Consider the following 23,520-nt stretch of genomic DNA (forward strand, 5'->3'; position numbering starts at 1 on the left):
TTTAGCGATTGGCAACTCTGCCAGCATAGGGTTGCGAATTTTCATATTAAAATATTTGGATTAATGATTAAATTTTAAAATCCGATTGTGGTATTAAAAATCTAAAGCCTAATTTTTAATGCTGATGTTGAAAAATTATTTTTTTTTTGCCAAACTTCTTACTTTAAAATTTTATAAAAATATTAACTCTGTTGAATGTGTAAATTTGCCGACCACTGCTCAAGAGTATTGAAGATAATGGCTCTGAACGGGGCTCTAATTCAAAATGGTAGTACAAGAAGTACGCAAAAACAACAAACTGCAAATTTTTAATTTTCTAATATAATTAATTATTGTAATTTTTTCGATGCGGCATGTGGGATTAAATATTAAAAATAAAATTTCAACTAATTAAAAAAATTAATTTTTCTTAATTTAACAAATATTTATTAATTATATTAAAACTAAATTTATTAATTTAAAAAATTAATTAATAAAAAAATTAAAAATTATTACTAAAATTAATAATTTATTTTTAATTTAATTAATTAATTATTTAATTAAATAATTAATAATTTATTTTTATTTTAATTAATTAAATTGAAAATTAATTTTTAATTATAATTAATTTTTCATGAAATATTTTGTATATGACTTTTGAAATCTTTCCAAAGCTATTATTGCCAAAATTAGTTAGTGTGCTATTAAAATTGATATGGCAACTCTAAGACAAAAATTTTTCTTAAAAGAAAATATAAAGCGTTTAATAATTATAATATAATACATTTTACAAAATATTTATATATTTTTTTGTCCAACTCTAACCTCACTAAAATTTTCGAACATTCTTTTTATTAGATCACTACAGTATAAAGAATATTATATTTTTATAAAATTATATTTGAACTAAAAAGTAGTCCATCATACAAAAAAAATATATTTAATCTACATTTAACAAATATATATTTATTTTTTTAATTTTTTTTTATTATTTTTTGCATTTCTTCATATTTTTAATTACAATTTTTCCTCTTTTCCACAATTTCAGACAACCGTCAGTGTGTACTGCTAATTACAAAGTGACACAATACTGCTGTTAAGTTGCACTGGTATTATAGCAAAATAAGAGCCAACACAAAGCGGTAAACAACCGTTAACTCCCAAAGGCGACAAAATAATCAAAAAGCAAGCCAACAAATAACGGACACATAAACGAACCGCCAACGCAAAGGATTCACTGCAAGGACGTTAATTAATCACAGGCTTGTGCAGAAAACGAACTTGCCACAGCAACACTACCACACATATATATATATACAACACGCACACTCGGCAAACAAAGCAATCAAGCAATCAGCAACACGCCCAAAACAACCGCCGACACTGCAACAACGAAAGCTTAGCTGGATATCACAGATTGGCTAAAGCAAGCTGACAGACACCAAAAGGCAACGTATAGCTAACGGTCAGGCATTGCCACATTGCGGCGCGCAATAGCGAGGAGTTAATAATACGCCTGTTGCGGACACCGGCACTGTAAGCGCAGCAGGCAATTATCGATAATAGCGGACAGTTGAGAAGCTGTAGCAACCGGAAAGGCAGAGTTGCACGCGCCACAAAGGTAAACGCGTGCAACACGAAGCAGCATTACACACACACACACGCAGAGAGGATATGTTAAGCCACACTGATAAGCGTGTGGCAAGTTGTTGCAGCAACAGCAACAACAGCAATATGCGTAATCAACAGCATTATACAGCGAACTGCGAAGCCAGCAGTTGCGAAAATACAACAACAAAACACATCAACTCTGCGCGACAACAACATGAACACAACACGCGCTCTTCCATGTCACTGGCGCTACTCACACAAACGTTGCTCTTGCTATTGCTGCTCGTAAGCATCTCGCCCACGGATGGCAACCCCGACTGGATGCAACACTGCAGCATGTGCCATTGCAATTGGAACTCGGGCAAGAAGACTGCCGATTGCAAGGCGCGCTCACTCACCGCCATACCCGACGATCTGAGCAACGAAATGCAAGTTGTGGACTTCTCGAATAATCTGATACCCGAGTTGAGGCGTGAAGAGTTCGCCGAAGCGAACTTGCAGAATCTGCATAAGATCTTCTTGCGTAATTGCACGATACAAGAGGTGAACCGTGATGCGCTCAAAGGTCTACCCATACTCATCGAACTGGATATGTCGCACAATTTCATACGTGAACTGCATGTGGGCACGTTCAGTGGGCTGGAGAAGTTGCGCACACTCGTCATGAATTACAATGAAATCGAAGTGTTGGAGAATTATCTCTTTGTCGACTTACCATTTCTATCGCGCGTCGAATTCAAGAATAATCGGCTGAAGCAAGTCGAAGTGCATGCCTTCGGTAAGCAGCCGATGTTGTCGGCCATCTACCTGGAAGCAAACGCGTTGTATGTGCTGCGCAAAGAGACCTTCACACGCATACCGAAACTGACGCATCTATCGCTGGCGCAGAATCCCTGGAACTGCACGTGCGAACTGCAAGCCTTACGTGACTTCGCGCTCGCCAATCGTCTGTATACACCGCCCACAGACTGCGCAGAACCGCCAGCGTTGCGTGGCAAGCTTTGGACCGATGTACCATCGGAGAACTTTGCCTGTCAGCCACACATACTCGGCTCGGTGCGTTCGTTTGTCGAAGTGCAATCGGATAATATAACACTGCCGTGTCGTGTCGAAGGTACGCCGCGCCCAAATATCACCTGGATCTACAATCGACGCGCCATCAATCCGAATGATCAACGTTTTCGTGTGCTCAACTCGCTCGAACAACAGCCGGTCATCAGCTCCGACCCGTTGCAGTCGATCACCTCTGAGTTGCGCATTTTCAATGTGCGCGCCAGCGATAAGGGTGTCTACACTTGCATAGCCGAGAATCGTGGCGGCAAAGCGGAGGCTGAATTTCAATTGATCGTCGATGGTGATTTCTTTGGCGCGCTCGAAGGTATCGGCGTCGGTATGGGCGCCTCCACCACAGACACGCAATCGAATTTCCTACTCGTCATCTGTTTGATTGTCATCACCGTGCTGTTGATACTCATGTGCGTGCTACTCATTGCCTGCTGGTATTGTCGACGTGCACGCTCTTATCAAAAGGATGCGACCATGATGAGTGAGAACGGTTTGATATCGACGAAAATGGACAAGACCAATAGTTCGATGTTGGAGGGTTCGGTGATAATGGAAATGCAGAAGAGTCTGCTCACCGAGGTGAATCCGGTTGAGAAGCCGCCGCGTCGCACCGAACTGGAGAATGTCGATGGCAGCGATGAGGGGCATGAAATCAAGAAGACACTACTGGATGAATCACAATTCGGTGAGTAAATATGTTTTAACCTTAAATATACATACATTAAGAATTACATTAAGAACATACATGTATGTGTGTCTACTACAAGAAGTCCACCTAATCTAATTATCTACACAAGTAATTGAAATGCGTCAATTGCACATTGACTTGCCAGGCAAAACAGTTTGCTGCTTGTGTGTGTCTTGTGCATCTTTGTAGCTCGCATTCTCTCACAGTAATAAGCACTTGCCAGGCTTTTGATTGCTGACACATGCTACTTGTAATCGCATCTTAAAGGTCTCTCACTGAAATGCTTGACATTTCTATCATCAACATGCAGTGCTTAATGAAGCCACTTATCTCCTCTCGTTGCATAACTAAGCTAATGAGGCGTGTAGACGAGTGCTAGGATATTAGGATGAGTCAATCTTATAAATTGATTGCATAAGCATCTCCATAAAGTGTGGAGAGAGTTATTGACAGAGAGCGATATTAGGTTAATGTTCGAGCTCATGACTTTTGTAAGGTTAGGTGTATCCAAATGAGTTGAAAGAAAATTTTTTATTCCTATTTATTTTTTTTTTGAAGTCCAAACAAATCTAAAAGTTGTCAAAGAAACATTTATTATTGAAGCTAAACATATTTTTAAAAATTTTATTGATTTGGCAAAAAATTTCAAAATATCAATTAGTCTTCTTCGCTCATTCTACGACTCGTCTCACAACTTAAAATTTGAAGCCATCTTTTTTTTTAATAATGATAAATTGAAGCATAGTCTTAAGGAATTCAAACCTTCTGATCTCTTTAGTATTGTAATATAAATTTATAGTAAATTTTTAAGAAAAAGAAGCGTGAGTCATTTATAATTATTTCTGATAATTTTAAGAGAGGGGGAAATAGTAAACTCATACTTTTTTCGCTTTATTTGAGACTAGTCTAAATACCTTACTCTTTTTATGATGTCCGGAGACCAACAAAAATTCAATTTAAGTTCGGAATTCAGATTTAAAATACGACTAACCTTCAGAATCTTCCTAAATTCTCCAAAATATTGACATATTATTCCGTTAGTACCTATGTTTTCTCTCTCTCTCTCGAAAGTAAGTTCTCTTCCTTAAAATAGTTTGCTCTCTCTCTCTCGGAGTAAGTTCTCTTTGTTTAGGTTTGGGATTCCTAAATCTACTCTCAAGCCACTAAAGCTCATGAAAAGATATTTATTTTCTCTTTGTGAGGTACTAAAAATACGAGAGATAAGGTTAAATAAATACTAAATGGTGGATTTTTGTCAAGAATACACCTTGATTTCGAAAGAAGTGAAAATTTTATACGACTCGCGAGTTATAAAAATTATTTTCTTTATGATATCTCATATATATTCATATATTTGGAGAAGGTTTTGATGAATTGGTAGTATAAAAAAACATTTTTAATTAGATCTCCATGATCTAAAAAGTAAAAAAAAAAAATAACGTAAAAGCGCAAAACTATCGAAAACAAGTAGTTAACTGTTCAATTTTGCTTACAACCCTGGGTTTTTAGCATGTACTAGGGTGAGCCAAAATAACTTTTCGTTTATTGAACTTTTTGACAGCTAAAATAATCTTAAGGATATATTAGGGTGAGCCAAAATATTTTTTTGTTTATTGAACTTTTTGACAGCTAAAATAATCTTTAAGATGTTTTAGGCTGAGCCAGTATAAACTGTTTGTTAATTTAACTTTTTGATTGCTAAAATATTCTTTTGGATTTATTAGGGTGAGCTAAAATAATTTTTTTTGTAAATTGAACTTTTTGATTGCTTAATATTTAACTTTAATATGCATCAAGGTGAGCCAAAGTAAATTTTTGGTTAATTGAACTATTTGAGGGCTATGATATTATTTCAGATGTGTTAGGGTTAGCTAAAATAAATTTTTTGCTATTTGAAATTTGTTATGGAAAAAATATTCTTTAAGATGTATTAGGGTGAGCCAAAGTAAATTTTTGGTTAAATGAACCTTTTGAAGGCTAAAATATTCTTAAGGATGTATTAGGGTGAGTCAGTATAATTTTTTTGTTAATAGAACCTTTTGAGGGCTAAAATATGCTTAACACATCTATCAAAGGACTTACTAGTAGCATTGATTTAGAGCGGTTTTTATGATCAGCATTTTTAAGAAGGGTCGCCATCTGAGCTAAATTAATATAAATTCAAAGAGTCCTGAAAAAAAAACTAAAAATTTGTTTCGTAAACTTCTTCTGGGTTTCTGGGTTTAATTCTTATTCCCACAAATTTTTCCGGAAATTTTGCTCCAACAGACCATAATCATACGCATTAAATCGATAATCATTGAGATTAGTTACTTAGAATTTAGGCCTTTAAGCACCACTTAATGAAGAGATCTCAGTAAGCTTCTTGGCGTTGTTGGTATGTGCGTATCTTCCTTCTATATACTTGCTATGTACACCAACATTATCGAGTGCTTATCTGGATTATTAGCATTGCCGTCCTGTGTTATCTACTGAATTTCGTAGATGTTCGTAACTTTACACCATTGCAATGTGCGCCTAATTAAAATTAAACCCAATCAATGTCTTGAGGAATTTCAACTGTAAATTTCAATGGTACGTTAGTTGGCATATTTGTAATTACAAAAACATACATACAGCACAAATATATATAAGCACATATAAACATATATGTATGTATGTATATAAATATTAACAAACACATGCATACAATATATACACATTTGTGTGTGCTCACTAAACTTGAGACACTAATAATATAACGGTACTTAGTTACTAACCTTTGCAGTTGCACTCAAAGTGTACATGTAGACATGCGTATGTATGCATTTGCTGGTGTTTGCTTGCAATCAATTGCAATTTGCAACATGCAATTATCAGTTGTCGCCCTTTGACTTTTTGGTATGACAGCCCAACTGCCCACTGTGGCATGCAACAAACGCAAACACGCACAGCATGCTGCAAATTGACTTCTAGGCATCTCATGCAATTCAATATATGCCAATAATGCAGAAATATTAATACCTTTTTAAGTTTTTTTTAGTTTTTTCTTGTCTTTGCATTTCATATTTGGTTATTTGGTATGCGGTAAGAATACTCATTTATTGCTGATGCTCCACTACTGTTCAAATATTGCGAAATTTTGCCTTAAGTTATGCAAACACACGCATACTTGCTTAGATACGTGCATTAATACATGCATACATACAAAGTTAAACGTGTAGGTATTTCCTTGATAAACATATTTGCATTCTAAGTGTGGTTCTTGGAAGCAATAACTGTTATTATAGCAAGCGGTCCATTGTGTTTGTGGCAATTATTATTTGTTCTTGACCAAAGCTCTAATATAACTAATTAGAAATTATTCGTTTTGCAGCGACGAGATGAGAATACGATGAGAATAAGTGGGTGGTCATTTCGTATGTATTTATATATGTTGATATGCATATGTATATACATTTATATTTATGTGTGTGTATATATGTATTTTTACTTTTCTGTATGTATGCTAACAGGCTTTACATGTTGAAGCAGTTGATATTATAGCTAAATTATGCTATAATACACATATAGTATATGCCATATAAGCTTATTGGCATTTACATATACACATTAGGCTGTCTGTTATTTCCAAAATTACTGCTTTTTTAGCAGATGCTCTTGAAGTTGCAGTTGAAGTTTTGTTTTTCCTAAAACAAAAATTTTTCAACGCCTCATTTTTTTTGTTTTTAAAGCATGTCTAAATCAAATTACTTTTCTCCTTTATATACCATGGGATATGTTGATATTTAGCATTAAATAGATAAACCTACAACCTCCAATAAATAGTATTCTAGTCCAAATTGCTCACTTTATAAAAATGGTATGAATATTTTTTCCATAAAAACATTTATTTAAAAGTTATATGCGGTTAAAGTGATACATCAATTGTACTGAGCATTCACACGAGTCCCTTATTAAATTTGTGTTGCTCATACGTCTTGGTGTACTTTATGAATGCGCAGTACTTTTGATGCATAATCTCAATTGCTTATGAATTTTAATTAAATGAGTTTATAGAAAAATTTTATGAGAATATTTTTGTAAAATTAAAATTAATATTAAAATAAATTAAATTTAAAATTAATATTAAAATAAATTAAATTAATAAAAAATTTAAAATTAAAAATAAAATTAAAATAAATTAATAAATTTAGTAAATAAAAAATTTAAAATTGAAATATCTCATAAAAATTTTATACTAAATTTTAAAAGCAGTTAATTTACTTTTAAGATAAAAAATTATTAAAAAATTCCAAACAAAAAATGTGGAAAAATTATGATTTAGGCACGATTCAAACTGAAAATAAAGTGCTTGTTTAGCTTTAACAAATTCCGTTTGCTCAAAAGCTTAAATTTCTGATGACGTCTGCAAAAAAACACGCAACTTTAGAAATAACGAACACCCTAATGTCCAAATGATTATATTATATGTATATTTGCTAGGCACCTGCAGCAATTTCGTTTCGGCATAGCAATTATTCCATCAGGAATTCATGACACGACAGAGGTTAGAGCTATCGAATTTTGTAGCGTTTTCTATATGTATGTATATAAGAATATAGTTAGAGAAGTATATTTGTAGTCAGGATATCTATAATGTTAAGAAAATAACAACTATTGTGTTGAGCAACTAATATTTTAAGCTTGATTTCGTTGATAACAGGTAGGTCAGGCAGTATAAAAATCGAACACAGTTCTTAGAAATTACACAAAATCCAAGAGCCACTTGGAAAAATGACTTACAGAAGAAGACTTTGGAACACTACCAATACAAGATGTACAATATAGCAATTACTATAGGGTGGTATGGAGTTGAGTAAATTGATGGGGGACATAGCTTTTGGGATATCTTCCCCTTTGCTTTAACTAACCAGCAAACTAACAGTTAAAATGAAAGCTCAGTGGTGACAAATTATCTTGAATACCAGATTTACTGAACAGACCAACTCGTTAGATCTCTCTGAGAGTTATGGTAATAAAGATAATTTTAATTTCCTTTTCTGATTTTGCACTATTTTAAAAACCCTCCCATAATGTGGTTTGTTACGAGGTTAAAAGTTTCTTATAATCATTGGAAGTTTGAGTGAGATATGACACATATAAAGGGCTTGAGGCTTTTCTGATTTTGCTTAATGGGACCCGCAAGTATTTGAATCAAGTAAATTAATTAGCTAACTCATCCATTCTCAGCTAACCACAATAGCAACGAAAAAGAGAAAATAAGAAAGTGTTCTTAAAAATCATTAAGAATCTGAAAAACCATATATATTAATAAAAGGTCTCACAATTTGTCACGCATCATAAAATCACAAAATCATAAATTTTTATACTTGTTATAAAAAATTGTTGTTGGACTATATACAGAAGTGAGTTTACGCAATTACAATTATCAACGCTATGTTTTCGGTGAGTTATAACTATAACTTTATGAGACTATATGAAACCCCTAAATGTATTTTTTTGAGGCTTTGGAGATGAAAATCGTCGTTGCTAGAATAGAATCGGAAGGTGTTTTGTACAAAATGACGGCAAGAAGTGATGCAGATATGACACATGAAAAAGATACTTAAAGTGGTATTCTAGTATAGAAGCTGCAAAACTGAAAACTAATTTCATAAAATGACGGCTACTCAAAAATAATGAAAACATGTTTACTAATTTTTTTAATTTGTCGAATTTTTTTAAAATACTACTTATTTCATTTTTATACCCTTGCAACCTGTTGCTACAGAATATAATATTTTTTTGTGGCTACAATTGTTAGAGAGATAATTAAAGGATATTCGTAGCATATTTCAAGTAAGTCGGACAAATAGAATTTGAGATATTGTGGCAACCGCATCGAAAAAAATAGTTTCTGGAGAAACGCTTTTTAAGTTTTACGTAGCCAGTCTTCCATTGTTTCAGTCGTCCGCTAAACAGCTTCAGCTGCTACGACACTGAAACGGTTTTAACTTGGGAAATAATTTGAATTTTGAAAAATTCGTTCTGGCAGACATTTTTAAAAATCTAAACCATCGAATTATGCAAAAATTAGATTTTTTTTAACTTTCTATAATTTTTACAAATCCTTTCGGCAAGATATTTTTGAATATCCTAACTATAGAATAATGAAACAACTCGATTTTTTCAACTTTCTAGACTGGAATACCACCTTAAGCCAAAGTGGGCATTTTATGGACCATTTTTTTGGCATCTATTGATTGTTTTTTGTTTTTTAACTTTAAAATTAACCCTGAAACGATTCAAACCAGAAAATTTATGAAGGAACTAATGATTTCCTCTGCCACGACATATAACAAGTTTATAAAAAATCGGTTTGGTTGCTTGTTTTAACTTAAAATCAAGTTATTTTGAAGGAAACAATAATTGTAGGCATTAAAATAATGAGAAAGTTCTTTTTCGTATTTGATATAGATTAGCTCTTTTGTTAGCTTTTATCCTCTTGAGTCAAGCTTGAACTCAAAAATTTCATTTTTATACGTTGCTACCATCTTTGAACCAATATAAGGTCTAAGTAATAAGGTGACTTGAGCTTAATATATGAACGAGCAGTACACATAAGTCTCTATAGTTATATTCATCTCCTGCTTGGATCTTGAACATTGCTACTATTCCAATCAGCTCATAATGTTACGAAATTTTATGTCAGAGTTCCAAAACTTCTATGAAAGTGAACATAGTCGAGGATATTCCCTGTAGTTCCTTGTTCAGAATAGAAGTAGTTATAATAGTATATGTACGTACCGTAGTTTTATTGTATTTATCAGATTTTGCCGAAAGTATACAATTTGTTTTATCATAATCAAAATCTAGGCTACCACAGATAAATGATAATGCAGTAGCTTTTCTGAAATTTCGAAATACCATGAATCATATGGAAAATAGAATCTCATACTTTTTGAGTCTTTAGCGGCTAATCTGAATTTATATCCCTTTGCTCAATTTCGATCATTCTTTTCAAGTTTTCCTTCTCAGTGTTACCCGAAATAAGCTTTATTTAGAATGCTGCTACTTTTACACTTCATTCGCTAACCAAATATTTCGAAACTTTCAAAAATTAGCATATATTCCAAGTATATAAAAATTGGCACAATTGCTTAGGCAATCAGTGAACAATTGGAATTCCTTAATTCAAATAACATTTTTCAATTCACAGTCTATTTAGGGCTCAAAAGAGGGCGGCAGCAAAGCTAAAATGTTAGAACAAATTGAAGCTTCATTTTACTGCGGCCTGTCACTTGGTACTTTGGGTCAATCCGATAACAACGCTGTAGCCTCTATTAACACATACATGCATGCAAACAACATATTGTCGTATATATGTAGATATATAGTAGGGAATGCGCTTTCGAAAAATCAGCGTTGTTGGCGGTCGCGCGGAACTGAAAGGTTAATTGCTTTTGCTGCGCAAGCGGTTGGCTTCGCCGCGCGCCAAATAAACCGTTCATGCTGGAAATTTTTCAATTTTCTGCAGCAGTTAGGAATTTGCTGGATCGTGCAGTTTTTCTATTGTAATTTTTATTATTTTTTGTATTCTAATTGAGCGCATAGCGAAGCGCGTTGGCGCGCGAAAAAGTTGTGCGCTGCAATCAATGCAGTCTAATTGTTTGAAAACTTTATTTTTTTGGACAAACTTGTTTGTTTTTATTGGTGCCACTAACAGTGGCATGCAATAAAAGAATGCGCACAAACAAAGCGCGCAAAAATCTCGCAAACAATTGCACTTGTTTTTCAATTAGTCAGGCCAATTGCCATTTATTGCGCTTAACTCATATTTTTACTCTTTACTTCTTTGCAGGCAATCACCCGCGCGACGATGAAACCCACTCAGTCGCTCTGTCGGATGCCAACGCACCACGCGTACGCCACACCTACATCGACGACACCTATGGCACCAGCCTGCCGCCCGATCTGCTCGCCTTCCCGGCACGCGTGCCGCCCACCTCACCTTCCATGCAATCGTCGCACAGCAACATACCGGAACAAATCATCTATGGCATACGCTCACCACCGCTCACCAGCCCCGTGTACGCGCACATGACGCCACATGGCATCTACGGCACCACAACCATTGCTGCCGCCACACCCAACGGTTTCATGACACTACAACATCCGAAATCGCGCAACTTGGCGCTCATTGCGGCGGCCAACAATCGTCAGCAGCTGCAACAGCAACATGTACACGCCCACCTGCCGCCGCAGCAGCATGGCGGTGCACACCAACAGCAATCACCGTTCTTGCCAGCGCCCGTTATGTACTCACCCACCACAGCGGTGGTGATGAAGCAAGGCTACATGACGATACCGCGCAAACCGCGCGTTCCCAGCTGGGCGCCCTCCACATCCACCACAAATGCCACACAACTGAGCGAATTCCAATCGCCCACATCGCCAAATCCCAGCGAAACTGGCACCGCCACCACAGCCGAACTGCAAGCGGAGCCCGTGTACGACAATCTCGGTCTGCGCACAACAGCCGCCGGCAACTCGACGTTAAACTTGCACAAAGTACATCCGGAGGCGAGTAGCGGCGCTGCGACATCGACGCGCTACACAATGCGCGACCGCCCGCTACCGGCAACGCCGAGCCTTACTTCGGTGGCGTCATCGAGCGCATCGGCCGCCATGCAGCAACAGCCGCAGCCGCAGCCACAGCAAGCGCAGCAACAGCAGCTGCAACAACACACGCCAACAAAACAAAACAAAGGTGCCGCGAGCACATCGGCGGCTGCCGCGACTGCAGCGAAAATCTACGAGCCCATACACGAGCTGATGCATAATCATCATATGACAACGACCTCCGACACGGAGCCGCTTTATGGCACCGCGCGACATCACAACGGTCTCACCATTGTGCCGAGCATCAGCGGCAGCAGCGCACTGAACACTTCCAGCAGCACGAACGCGTCGATGGGTGAGCCCACGAAAGTGGCGAAAATACCGCCACGCCCACCACCAAAGCCGAAGAAGAAGATGTCGGTGACAGCGACACGCGGCGGCCAAGGCAGCACCAGCCAACTGTTCGACGACGAGGGGGAGGACGGCACTGAAGTTTAGTTGCACGACAACAATGGCGGCGACAGCAACAGCAACACCAACGACAACAGCGACGACGCCACCTAAAAGTTTGCGCGAAAAAATGGCAGCTCATAACAGTAAACCATATGCAGTGACAGCGTGGAGCAGCAACGAAAATGTATGGTAAATATGCGAAAGCGTAGTGTATAGGTATATGTAAGTAAGTACGTACATATGTATATGTATAGATAGGTATGCATGCAATAGTTAGTTGGAAAATAATTGGAAATCAACTAAAGAAAGGTACGCGGTTCGCTGACGCCTCTGGCGGGTGTGGTGAATTCGGTTGGTGGATATGTTTTGGGGTGTATACATAAACGTAGCAGACGACAACCCCACTTTTAGCCTTCCTTTGCAGCTGCGGTGACAGTTACCTGTGGGTTGAACATGTGGATGTAGATTTGATATGTGCATAACTGTCAAAATAGCTGACGTGTTATTGCCATGGAAATATTTTTTTGTATCCTTTAATCCAGTATTCCAATCTAAAATTTTGGCCCACCAGTTTTAATTATGCTTCATTTATGCAGTGACGACTTTCCGTCTAATTTACACATTCTTCTTTGTTTCCAGTTTTTTCTTTTTAAATTCGAATTTAAGCGATTGAAAATATTTCACAAATAATCTTGGTAAATGCTACGGAATTGAGGGTCCTTGACCATAGGCAAATTCAGATTCATTCCGGTTACGCAGACCCGACTGTTTAGGAAACGCATAAACTTAAAGCTCAAAAGTTTCAAAGCTCATCTTTGGGTATAATCACTAGTCCTTGTTGACTTATTAAATATTTAATCCCTATCTGGTTCACATAAGTTCTTTAATATATTATGAAGACCATCAGATAATAATTACTGTTATAATGAAATTCACCACATTTTTTCACATATCTTTCGATGCGTGATGAAGCACTCTGATTAAAGGGTGCTAAAATATGACGGCGCTACGACCATGCTGTGGTGAGATATTAAAAAATAGTATGGTGAAAAAGTGCATATCAGTCTAAGCTGAAGCTCTTCAACTTCCCATCACCTTCATCCTAGATAAAGAATTCAGCCTTTCATAATGAATACTTCATGCGGTGAAATACTGAAAAAATTCATTCGTCTGAGCTTGAGCTAAATAAGTTTCGACTTATCAGATAATAACCTTATCTTTGTTTGCATCATTACGCGATAAAATGTATGATGAAATATTGAAAATAGTGTGGTGAAAAATTCATATTGATCTGAACTTAAGCTATGTATATAATTTCCCATCATCTCCGTCTCAGATAATAAGCTTATCATGTTTGTTTCCAGCATCAAGCATACCTTACCATTTTTGTTTGTACCATCAAATATTGCGGTAAAATGCGTGGTGAGATATTCAAAGTAGTGTGGTGGAAATTCATATTGGCTTGATCTTGAGCTTGAACTATATAACTTCCATCATCTCTGCCTCAAATAGCAACCTTATAATCTATCAATTTTTGCGATAAAATGTATGGTGAATTGTTCCAAGCAGTGTGGTGAGAAATGCAAATTGAACTGAGTTTGAGCTATATAACTTTCCATCATCCCGATAAAAGGTGTGGTGAAATACTAAAAATAGTGTGGTGAAATATTCTAAATATTATGGTGAAAAAAATCTACACTATAAAATGATATTTTTGAATTTAGAAAATTAGAACTCCATACCAACATAATTTTAAGATTTTAACTTTTTTTTGGTCAAAAACTGCTTCTTCTGTCGACATATATTTAAGAGAAATATTTCTACAAACTAGTTTTCCAAACCTCAAACGAGCTTTAAATTCATTATGCATATCCCATAGCGCATCTGCCACCTAAACCGTTTCATATACATATGCTGAATACCAATAACACCACCTTACACGAAACGGTAAATACTTGCACAAACCTGCACTCAATGCAACACACCACTCGAATTCACCACCCCGCACATGAAATGTGGCTAATCGCGTGACGACTTGTGTGCCAAACGACTGATGTAGAGTTTAGTAAATTACACAGAAAATTACAAATAGCAAGACAAAAAGCAAAAGAGAAAACAAAAAAAAAACGGAGAACAACACTTTTAGAAAACATGAAAATGCAATAATGAAAATTCGAGAAGAAGAAGAATAAGAAAAATAAGAATGAAGAAATGCAACTAAAAGGACTTTCATGCTTCAAAAGTAGTAGTGCACAATTTCAAAGAACAAATTAGTACAACTTTTTTGCTTCGTCTCACGTCGTATCCTCTATTGTTTTTATTGCTTCTGCCATTTTCAATTTTAACTACAACAAACATTTTTTATTGGGCAACAATGAAATAGAAAAGCAGAAAAAGAAATGAAGGAAACACTTAAAATTGGCGCACTTTGCACAGTGAGCGAAGGCATAAAGAGCGAAATCGAGCGGAAATGCAGAAAAGCTTTGTAGCTGTACGAGTAAAAGCTGTAAGCAGGATATGCTGTCGGCTAGAAGCGTAAGTTGCGATTGCAACTGCAATATGGTGCATTGAACTTTGGCTAGCATATATAACGCCGATATTTGCCCACTATTGGCCGATTTGGGTAAGCGTTGCTCACGCCTTTCGCTTATTTTTTACCATACGCCCTTAACAACAACAAAATTTCTAAACTTAAAAAAAGCTGCAATTTTTTTACATATTTTTTTACTATTTAATTGTAAGTACAGTAGCGATATGTACATTCTTAGCTAGGTATATATTTGTAAAAAGAAGGAAAAAACAAAAACGAAAAAACAAGAAAAGAAAATAAGCGATAATGAAAACGAGCAACTAAATTAGTAAAGTTTAACTTTATATTTTAAGCGAAATTTTCAAATTATAGACGAAATGTGGAAAACTGGAGAATAGTATGGTTATATATATATATAATAAGTATATATATGTAGAGCGTAAGTGATAAGCTAAGAAAAATGTTTTAGTGCTGGTACATAGGCATGTATGTAACTAATTGAAGTAATTAAGCAAATACTTGTAATGAATTAGTGTAATGAAGGAGAAGTAAAGCGAGCTCGATCGATTGCGTGGTTTGAAGAAACGTACAATATTTAAGCGAAATGATTTTTAAGCTAACAGATTGCTAAATGTAACATACACACAAACATAACATGCATTATATATATAAACGTTATATAATATATACTGTATATATATTATATATGAATTATATATAGTATATACCGCTAAATTGTATGAAATTATTCATGCGTAAATATTACAACAGCAAAGCGATGTATAATAAACTGGCAAGCATTTTCCAAAACATGCATATTTATAAAAAAAAAATAACTAACATAACAAGAAAAAATTTTTTTAAATGTAAATTAATGTTATTTTAATATTTTTTTCGACATCATAATTGAAAACATATATACAGTTAGAGTAAAACACAATTTTTTTGTATCATAATTAAAAGCAACATACAAACATACGATGAACAAGCGCCAAAATAACTGTAAATAGTTTAGATTGCATGTGTTGGTGCAATTTATTGCTGATCAGTACATAGCCAGCAATGTATTGCCGGCGTTGTTTAATGCAAATTGTGTGTGTAGAATTTTTATTATGTAAAAATAAGCAACAGCAATTACCGTTAACACAAACAAATAGCATAATTATGCCGAAATCCTGCAGCTAATTTGAATTAAAATTGTAATTTATTAAAAATTCATATAAAAAACAAGCAAGCATATAGCATAAAAATAGAAAAAAACGGGAAAAGTAATTGAAATTGTATATATGTAGCAAGCACACATACATATAAACACACATACATACACAAGCATATAAAAAAAGCTTAACAACAGGACTATAAAAGAAATAAGCAACAACCCAACTGCAAATAATCGCTATTGTGTGATTATTATAATTTTTTTTTAATTAGTAAAATAATTTATTTTTAAATTTTTAATTTATTTTTTTTTTTTCATTTTTTTTTATTCTTTTTTTGGAAAATTTGTGATTTTTTAATATTTAATTTAATTTTTTTTTAATGCAAAATGATTTACTCACAATTTTTTAATATTTTTTCTAAATTTATTTTTTTCTTCTTAACTTAAATTTATTTCAGTTTTTTTGAAAAGAAAAGCTAGACAATTATTTGCCCACAAATTATTAATGATTTTTTTCTTTAATATCTGAGAATTATTTATTAAAATTTACATTTTTTTTAAAAACACCGGCAATTTATTTTCTCACAATTTATCAGAATTTTTTTTCCTGTAATTCGTTAAATTATTTGTTCTTCATTTTTCATTTTTAATATTTTTTTTTTTTGAAAATTTTAGAAAAGTGATTTATTCCCAATTTTTGAATTTTTTTTTTAATTAAATTTTCCTTCTTAAGTTAAATTTATTTATTTATTTACATTTTTTTAATAAGACCAAAAAATGGTTTTCTCACAATTTATTAATGATTTTTCTGTTATTTCATTTAAGTTTAATTAATTAAAATTTATCGACAAAACAAAGAAGTAGAGTATTTATGTGATATAATTTTTTTCCGAAAAATCCCAAATTTTGAATCTTGATATTTTTTTTTTAATTCTTAAAAATATTATAAAAAATATTTGTATATAAAATCCCATATAATTTTGCATACCTTTTAGAAAAATTATAGAATTTTTTCAGCAACTTTAAAAAAACTGATTAAAATCACTCCTACTCAACATAAACTAGAAATCTCGCGATAATCCAACTCGAAAAAGTACAAAAATTGTTGCTTCAGCTTTCTATGGCAGCTTGCATTTCTTATGATTTTCTTGCAATTGACTAACCGAGTAATTTTTTGTTCCTAGCAAACAATTTCCAGTTGGGTCACTGAATTTTTTTTTTTTGCCTTATTAACCCGAATCACCCTACGTAAATTTTTTGTGGAATTTTGAAAAGATTTTTTTTTTGCGGTATCCTTTTGGGTAAACTAAGAAAACTGTAGCATTAGATTTTATGTCCTGGACCCAGGGTCCTTGAAATGTCCTGTTGCCATATGGCAACTCTAGGTAAGCTAGGCCACTGGTTTACATATATGTAGAAAATCATTCCGCAACCCCCAAAAATCAAACTTCAAAACAAAAATTTTCAATTCACTTTATTATATATCATTAAAAAATCAAAAATAATGAATTCATTTTATTAAATATCATTGAGATGATACAAAATTTTATTGAAAAATCCTGGTTTTTCACATTTTTGTATGATATGCTTCGAAGCAAGGCAAACAAAGTCCAACATCGCATTTTTTGCAGGCTGTTCGCACGATGGACTTGCATACATCACCTGCACATCGCCTCTTATTTCCAATTGGAACCACAAGGTGATCAGTCCTGTCATAGCGCAGGACATTCGTTACGGATTCAATTCGTTTATTTGAGGTTTTTTGGAACTTTTTCAGTTCGACGCCGTAGTGCTTGCAATAGTAAATTGCTACTTCTCTCTTAAAATCTTTAAATGACTTATTTTCATTAGCGGATTTATAAAGAAGCCAGCTGTTTTGCAAGCTTGCATCAATAAGCCAAGTAAAAATGGAATGCCACCATTTTTTTCCTCTAAAGGTTATTCGGTGGCCTGCAACATTTTGGTCAAATCGATCCACACCCGACATAAATTTGTTGTATTGAGTTACAACGCACGGACGTGGAACTGGTATTTTCCTACGCAATTCTCTACTGTAGCGAGATGCTGTGGATTTTGGTTCGCCACTAAAACATGTTGATGCAAGGCAGACTACCGAGTTATCTACCCATTTAGTCAGATAAATTGACTCTTCTTTGATTTCCACGCTTTCGTAATATCCTCTTTGCTGTTTACGCAAATCCTTCTTATGTGGAATAGGACAACTTTTTGGAATTCGGTTTTCTCGAATTGTACCGGTAGCCTGGAAACCTCTTTTTTTCAAATAAATCATCAATGGTATTCCAGTGAAAAGATTGTCAAAGTAAAAGGATAACGGAAGTCCTTGCACCTCTTCCGAAAATTCGTCAATCATACACAAGAGTGGAGCTGCGCAAGTGCCAAAGCGTTCTTCATATTTAGGATTCACCCTCGGATTCTTACCTTGGTATATTTCAAAATTGATCATATATCCTCTAGGAGTGCAAAGAGACCAAGCTTTGTATCCGAAACGAATTGGCTTTCCTTTTATGAACTGTTTACATCCATGGCGACCGAAATATGCAATCATACTTTCGTCATATGAGAGATTTTGTTCTGGGTGAAAGTTTTCAGTCATTTTGGCCTTTATATGGTCAGTCAGTGGGCGTAGTTTCCAAAGAGTGTCAAACCTGTCAGAACTAGCAGACGGTTCGTGCAATGCGGACTCGAAGTGCAGCATATAGTTGATTTCCTCAAAGCGGTTCCTTCGCATAGCATTGAAGACCATAACGTTTTGAACGTCATCATCGCAGCTCCACATGTCTCGAAAGGCTCCTGTAGAAGTGTAGCCAGTTACTATCAAAATTGCGATGAACACACGTAACTCTGAAAAATTTAGTGTTAAATATGAATATCATAAAATCAAAATAGAGATTACATCGTCATTACCATCTATAGTAAGTTCTTCGTATCGTTTCTGATGATGCGTAGCGTACAAATTCGAACATTTGCATATATGTTCAAGCAAGTCATCGCTGAAAAATTTCTCAAAAAGTTGATGAGGTCTAAGATCCCGACAATCTTCGAAATTTGTTTCAGGGAATATGGGAAGGACTGGTAATGAATTAGCGGTTTGCCAAGTATATTTGCTGTCTTTGTTAGCTGGTGGAAGTGGTACTCCAGTATTTGATTGAATTGGGCGACAAATTTTCTTGGACGAGCTCGGCAAACAATCGTCTAAAGTATCGTCATAAGGTTCCTCGTCATCAACATCCTCTAGTCTACAATCGTTAGTTTTCATTCGCGTACTATTTTCAAATACAATTTCACATCCGGCTTTAAGTTGTGCTGGGCATACATTGTCCGGAACTCCACCTTCATCCTCGCCATCATCTTCCCCACTTACATCCCTATCCTGATAAGGTGGCTCGATGTAGAGTGCCTGGATATTAGTAGGAACATCGTTTTCATCATCAGAGCACAATTCCTCTAAAAAATCCAAAGCTTCTTGCAACGTTAGATATTCCAGTGGCCTAACCTGCCTGGCGTTGCCATATGGACACATGCACAGAAAAATGCAAAAAAAACGCATTCAAATATATTTTTTTTAGAAAATCATTGAGAGTTATTTTATATTCCAATCACTACACAAAAACACAACTATCATAGCTCGACCGCGCGAATCTTCGATATCTTAGATATACTTACTTTTTAATTTCACGTTTTTCCCCACTCCACATTTTGTATACACTTTGCAATGCACTCACGACTACGAACCAAATACAACTAACGAGCAAATGAATGCTGCCGAAAGCGCGATCAATTACGCAACAGCCACGTGCTAACAGATAACGGTATCTGCATTCTTTGGAATTTTGTGGACATATTAAGCAAGACTATCGAGCGTTGCCATATGGCAACCACAGGGTGATTTGGGTTAATTACAATAATTTACCTATAAAGCCAATAAAATAGTTACAATGCATTTAAGTGGTTTGCAAAAAGTTGAAACCAAAAGAGGTAGCATGCATTATGCATTAATTGAAAGAATGTGGCTGGCGACAGTGCTCAGTATGGTTGCCATGTGCTTCAAAATTGTTGAAAAGTTGAAAAATTTTCTTAAAATATGGTATAAAACTCAAAGCTGCAAATTATTGTCTCTTGTAATTTAAAATATTGTTCGATACATGTATATGTTTTTTGATTTGCATATAACCTTATGAAAACTTTTTTTCTAAATTCACTCTAAATTATCAAATTTTAACAGACTATTTCAAGAAAGCAGCTTAAGTGAAAGAGTATTTACAATTTCGTTCAATTTTCACATACTTTGTAAAAAAAATCAACCCAAAAAAGTTTTCTGCAACATTTCTATATGCAACATGTTGCTAGCAACTTTTTAAAATTGTGCCAATTTCATCGTAAAAAGTTAAGATTTAAAACTACATTATTGTCAACAATATTTTAAAACTGCAACACTTAACAACAATGTTGCGCAACATGCATGCAACATTTTAAAATTATGCCACCTTCATGCTGAAATTTGCAAATTTAAAATTAGATTATTGCAAACAAAATTTTAATATTGGCAACAATGTTGCGCAACATGCCAGCAACATTTTCTAATTATGGCAATTTCATTTAAAAGGTTAAAATATAAAATTAGGAACATTTTAAAAGTGCAACACTTAGCAACAATCTTGCGCCACATGCTAGCAACATTTCAAAATTACGCCATCTTCAATCTAGTAGAATATTCAAAGCGAAATTTAAATTATTTCCTACAACAGTTTAAAAGTTCAACAATTAGAAACAATGTTGCGCAACATGCCGGTAACATTTTAAAACTATGCCAACTTCATGCTAAAATATTCAAATTTAAAATAAATTTATTGTCAACAACATGTAAAACTTAGCAACAATCCTGCGCAACATGCCAGCAACATTTCAAAATTACGCAATATTCAACTTAAAAAGGAATTAATTTTCTAAAACATTTTAAAAGTTCAACTCTTAGCAACAATGTTGCGCAACATGTCAGCAACATTTTAATATTTTGTCAACATCATACTAAAATGTTCAAAACGAATATTAAATGATTTCCTAGAAATTTTAACACTTGGCAACAATGTTGCGCAACATGCCAGCAACATTTCACAAATTATAAAATTTTATGAAAATGTACATATAAAATACACCTCAAAACTTTAAGGCTTATCAACAATCTTGTGCAACATGTCTCTGGTGCTGTTCCTCATAATTTTTTGGTATTATTAAGTTAAACAATGTGTTAATGAAATGGCAATCTAACAAAAATATGATATTTTTTGTAATCTGCGCTCGCTAAATTGAATTTATATTAATTTTACAAATTTGTTGTATTTTCGAAAACAAATGTACAAATTTTAGACACGAAATCAAAACAAGTTGTGCCTGTCGTTATTACGTTCTATTCCATTATTGTCAATGATGTATGCATTTATTACAACAAAAACGCAAAATTTATGCACTCAACGAATTTTTAGCAGCAAATGCTAACGTAAAGTATTTTATTCCAGAAAAATTTCGCATATTTATGGCGCTAAAAAAATTAGACAAATTTTAATTACAGCGAGTTTATTTAATTATAAGAATTTTCTATTAAAAATATTTTGTATAAATTTATTGTAACTGTAATTTAAGCGAATTTACATAAGTTTAACATATTTTTACTATTTTTACAGTTTAGAAGTATGAAAATATTTAGGTTAAACGAAGTAATGTTTTGGTACTAAAGCTCTCATTCGTATGGTTCAGCCTTTGTATTATATATTATATATTACATACATATGTATACATATATATATATATTTCTTTTTTTCAATAATTACAATAATTTGACGCATAATGTATATTTTTTGTAAGCGCATTAGTTTTTTACACGAAGGCAACCGACTTTAGCATTTGTAAGCCAAGCGTTTTAAACGCATAAATTATTCTACTTCGTATTTTATTTGTATTTTTTAGCAACGCACTAATGTAAGAAATCACTTTTTATTAATTCCTATAAATTAAGCATTGATTTCACCACAATCAATTAAGTATATGAGTTGTTTTCCGTTACGTAACACGACAATTGCCGCACGCATACAATTCAAACACAATAACAATTATAATTTGCTATTTTACTTTCACATACACACGCACACATATGTACATAATTATAAACATATTTATAAGTTAAAAAATAGCAAAAAAGCCACTTTATCGCATTAATTGAAATTGTGCGTAATTTTTTGTACTCCTTAAATGAAACCGCACAACAAACACATACACACATACATACAAACAAACAACAATAATGAAGCTAGAAATAATTATTTATAAAAAATGTAACAAAAAATACACCCGCAACCATTATTCACACACGCATACATACATATGTAAATCGAAACAATTGTATTTGTAGCTAGCAAATAAGCGGAAATGAAAAAAATGCAAAAAAAACAGAAAGCAAAACAAAACGAAATTAAACAAATTGTGGTCGAAGTAAATTAGCACCGCTAACGGTGTCATATACAGCTGTGTATGCGTATTGTATGTATTAAATTTATAGCTATGCAAACACATACACACATACAACTAAACATATACAATTAGCTACATACTTGCATAGTAATAAAATAATATAATTAATTATATGCATAGATATAAATATATATATAAATATAGAATTATAATTGCAAATACAATGTATTATTAATATTATGAGTATTAAATATAATTTTTTTATAAATAATTAAACAAAAACTCGAAATGACTTCTCATTTGGCACTTAACACAGGTGATAATAGTAAATAATCGTTGCATATGCGCTTGGCACTCCCAACAGGGTGTATTTGCTGCAGCTGCTGTTTGCCGGCTGTAACTGGGTGGCGCAAAATATTGCATATGCGCAGGCGTAGTGGTGCAGGGTGCACTGGCGGCCACAAAATAATTTCTGCAGCCACCTGCTATGGATGCTGGGTGCCTGGTGAAAATGCGACTATTTGAAATTTGGATTTTTGTGGGACGCCGCCGCGTGCATGCTGTGTGTGTGAGTGCATATTGCTAATAAGCAGCGTGCGTGCATGCAAATGAGTGCATTTAATGGAATTGATTTTTATTGAATAAAAATGAATAGGGGGCGTGGTTTGAAATTAATTTAATTAGAAAAATATTAGAAAAAATTAAATAATAAATAAAAAATAAAAAATGTAAATTAAAATAGAAAATTGGAAATAAAATGTAAGAAGAACTTTTAAACAAAAATTATCAAATAAATTACAACAAAAGTGCAAAATTGAAAATAAAAAGGCAAGAAAAAGTAAAAAATTAAATATAAAATATAAAAATTTAAGTTTAAAATTTAAAATGAGAAAAAATGACTATAATAAAATTAACGAGAAAAATAAAATTTAAATTAAAATGAAATAAATTAATAGTTAACAAAAAAAA

General features: G+C 33.9%; 2 protein-coding genes across 5 annotated transcripts in view; one reads left to right on the forward strand and one right to left on the reverse strand.

The window, feature by feature from the left end:
• The window catches only part of LOC105228837 (uncharacterized), a 265,432-nt gene extending 251,682 nt beyond the window's left edge, over positions 1-13,750 (forward strand). For all 3 annotated transcript variants that reach the window (XM_049456453.1, XM_049456454.1, XM_049456455.1), the window contains 2 exons: positions 1,028-3,340; positions 11,166-13,750. In XM_049456453.1, the coding sequence (XP_049312410.1) occupies positions 1,654-3,340; positions 11,166-12,424 (2,946 nt within the window). In that variant the 5' untranslated portion in view covers positions 1,028-1,653 and the 3' untranslated portion in view covers positions 12,425-13,750. The remainder of the gene's footprint in view (positions 1-1,027; positions 3,341-11,165) is intronic.
• A 3,775-nt stretch (positions 13,751-17,525) lies between these two features.
• Positions 17,526-19,886, reverse strand: LOC125778225 (piggyBac transposable element-derived protein 3-like). Of its 2 annotated transcripts, XM_049454854.1 has the most exons (3): positions 19,753-19,886; positions 18,994-19,586; positions 17,526-18,930 (listed from the first exon to the last, which is right to left on the reverse strand). In XM_049454854.1, the coding sequence occupies exons 1-3, from the start codon at positions 19,782-19,784 to the stop codon at positions 17,636-17,638; spliced, it is 1,920 nt and encodes a 639-aa protein (XP_049310811.1). In that variant the 5' UTR covers positions 19,785-19,886; the 3' UTR covers positions 17,526-17,635. The 2 variants fall into 2 exon arrangements, with proteins under 2 accessions (XP_049310811.1, XP_049310810.1); XM_049454853.1 differs by having other exon boundaries at positions 18,994-19,834.
• Positions 19,887-23,520: the final 3,634 nt, after the last annotated feature.

This window comes from Bactrocera dorsalis, chromosome 4 (assembly GCF_023373825.1).
Source record: "Bactrocera dorsalis isolate Fly_Bdor chromosome 4, ASM2337382v1, whole genome shotgun sequence".
Taxonomy (NCBI): Eukaryota; Metazoa; Arthropoda; class Insecta; order Diptera; family Tephritidae; genus Bactrocera; species Bactrocera dorsalis.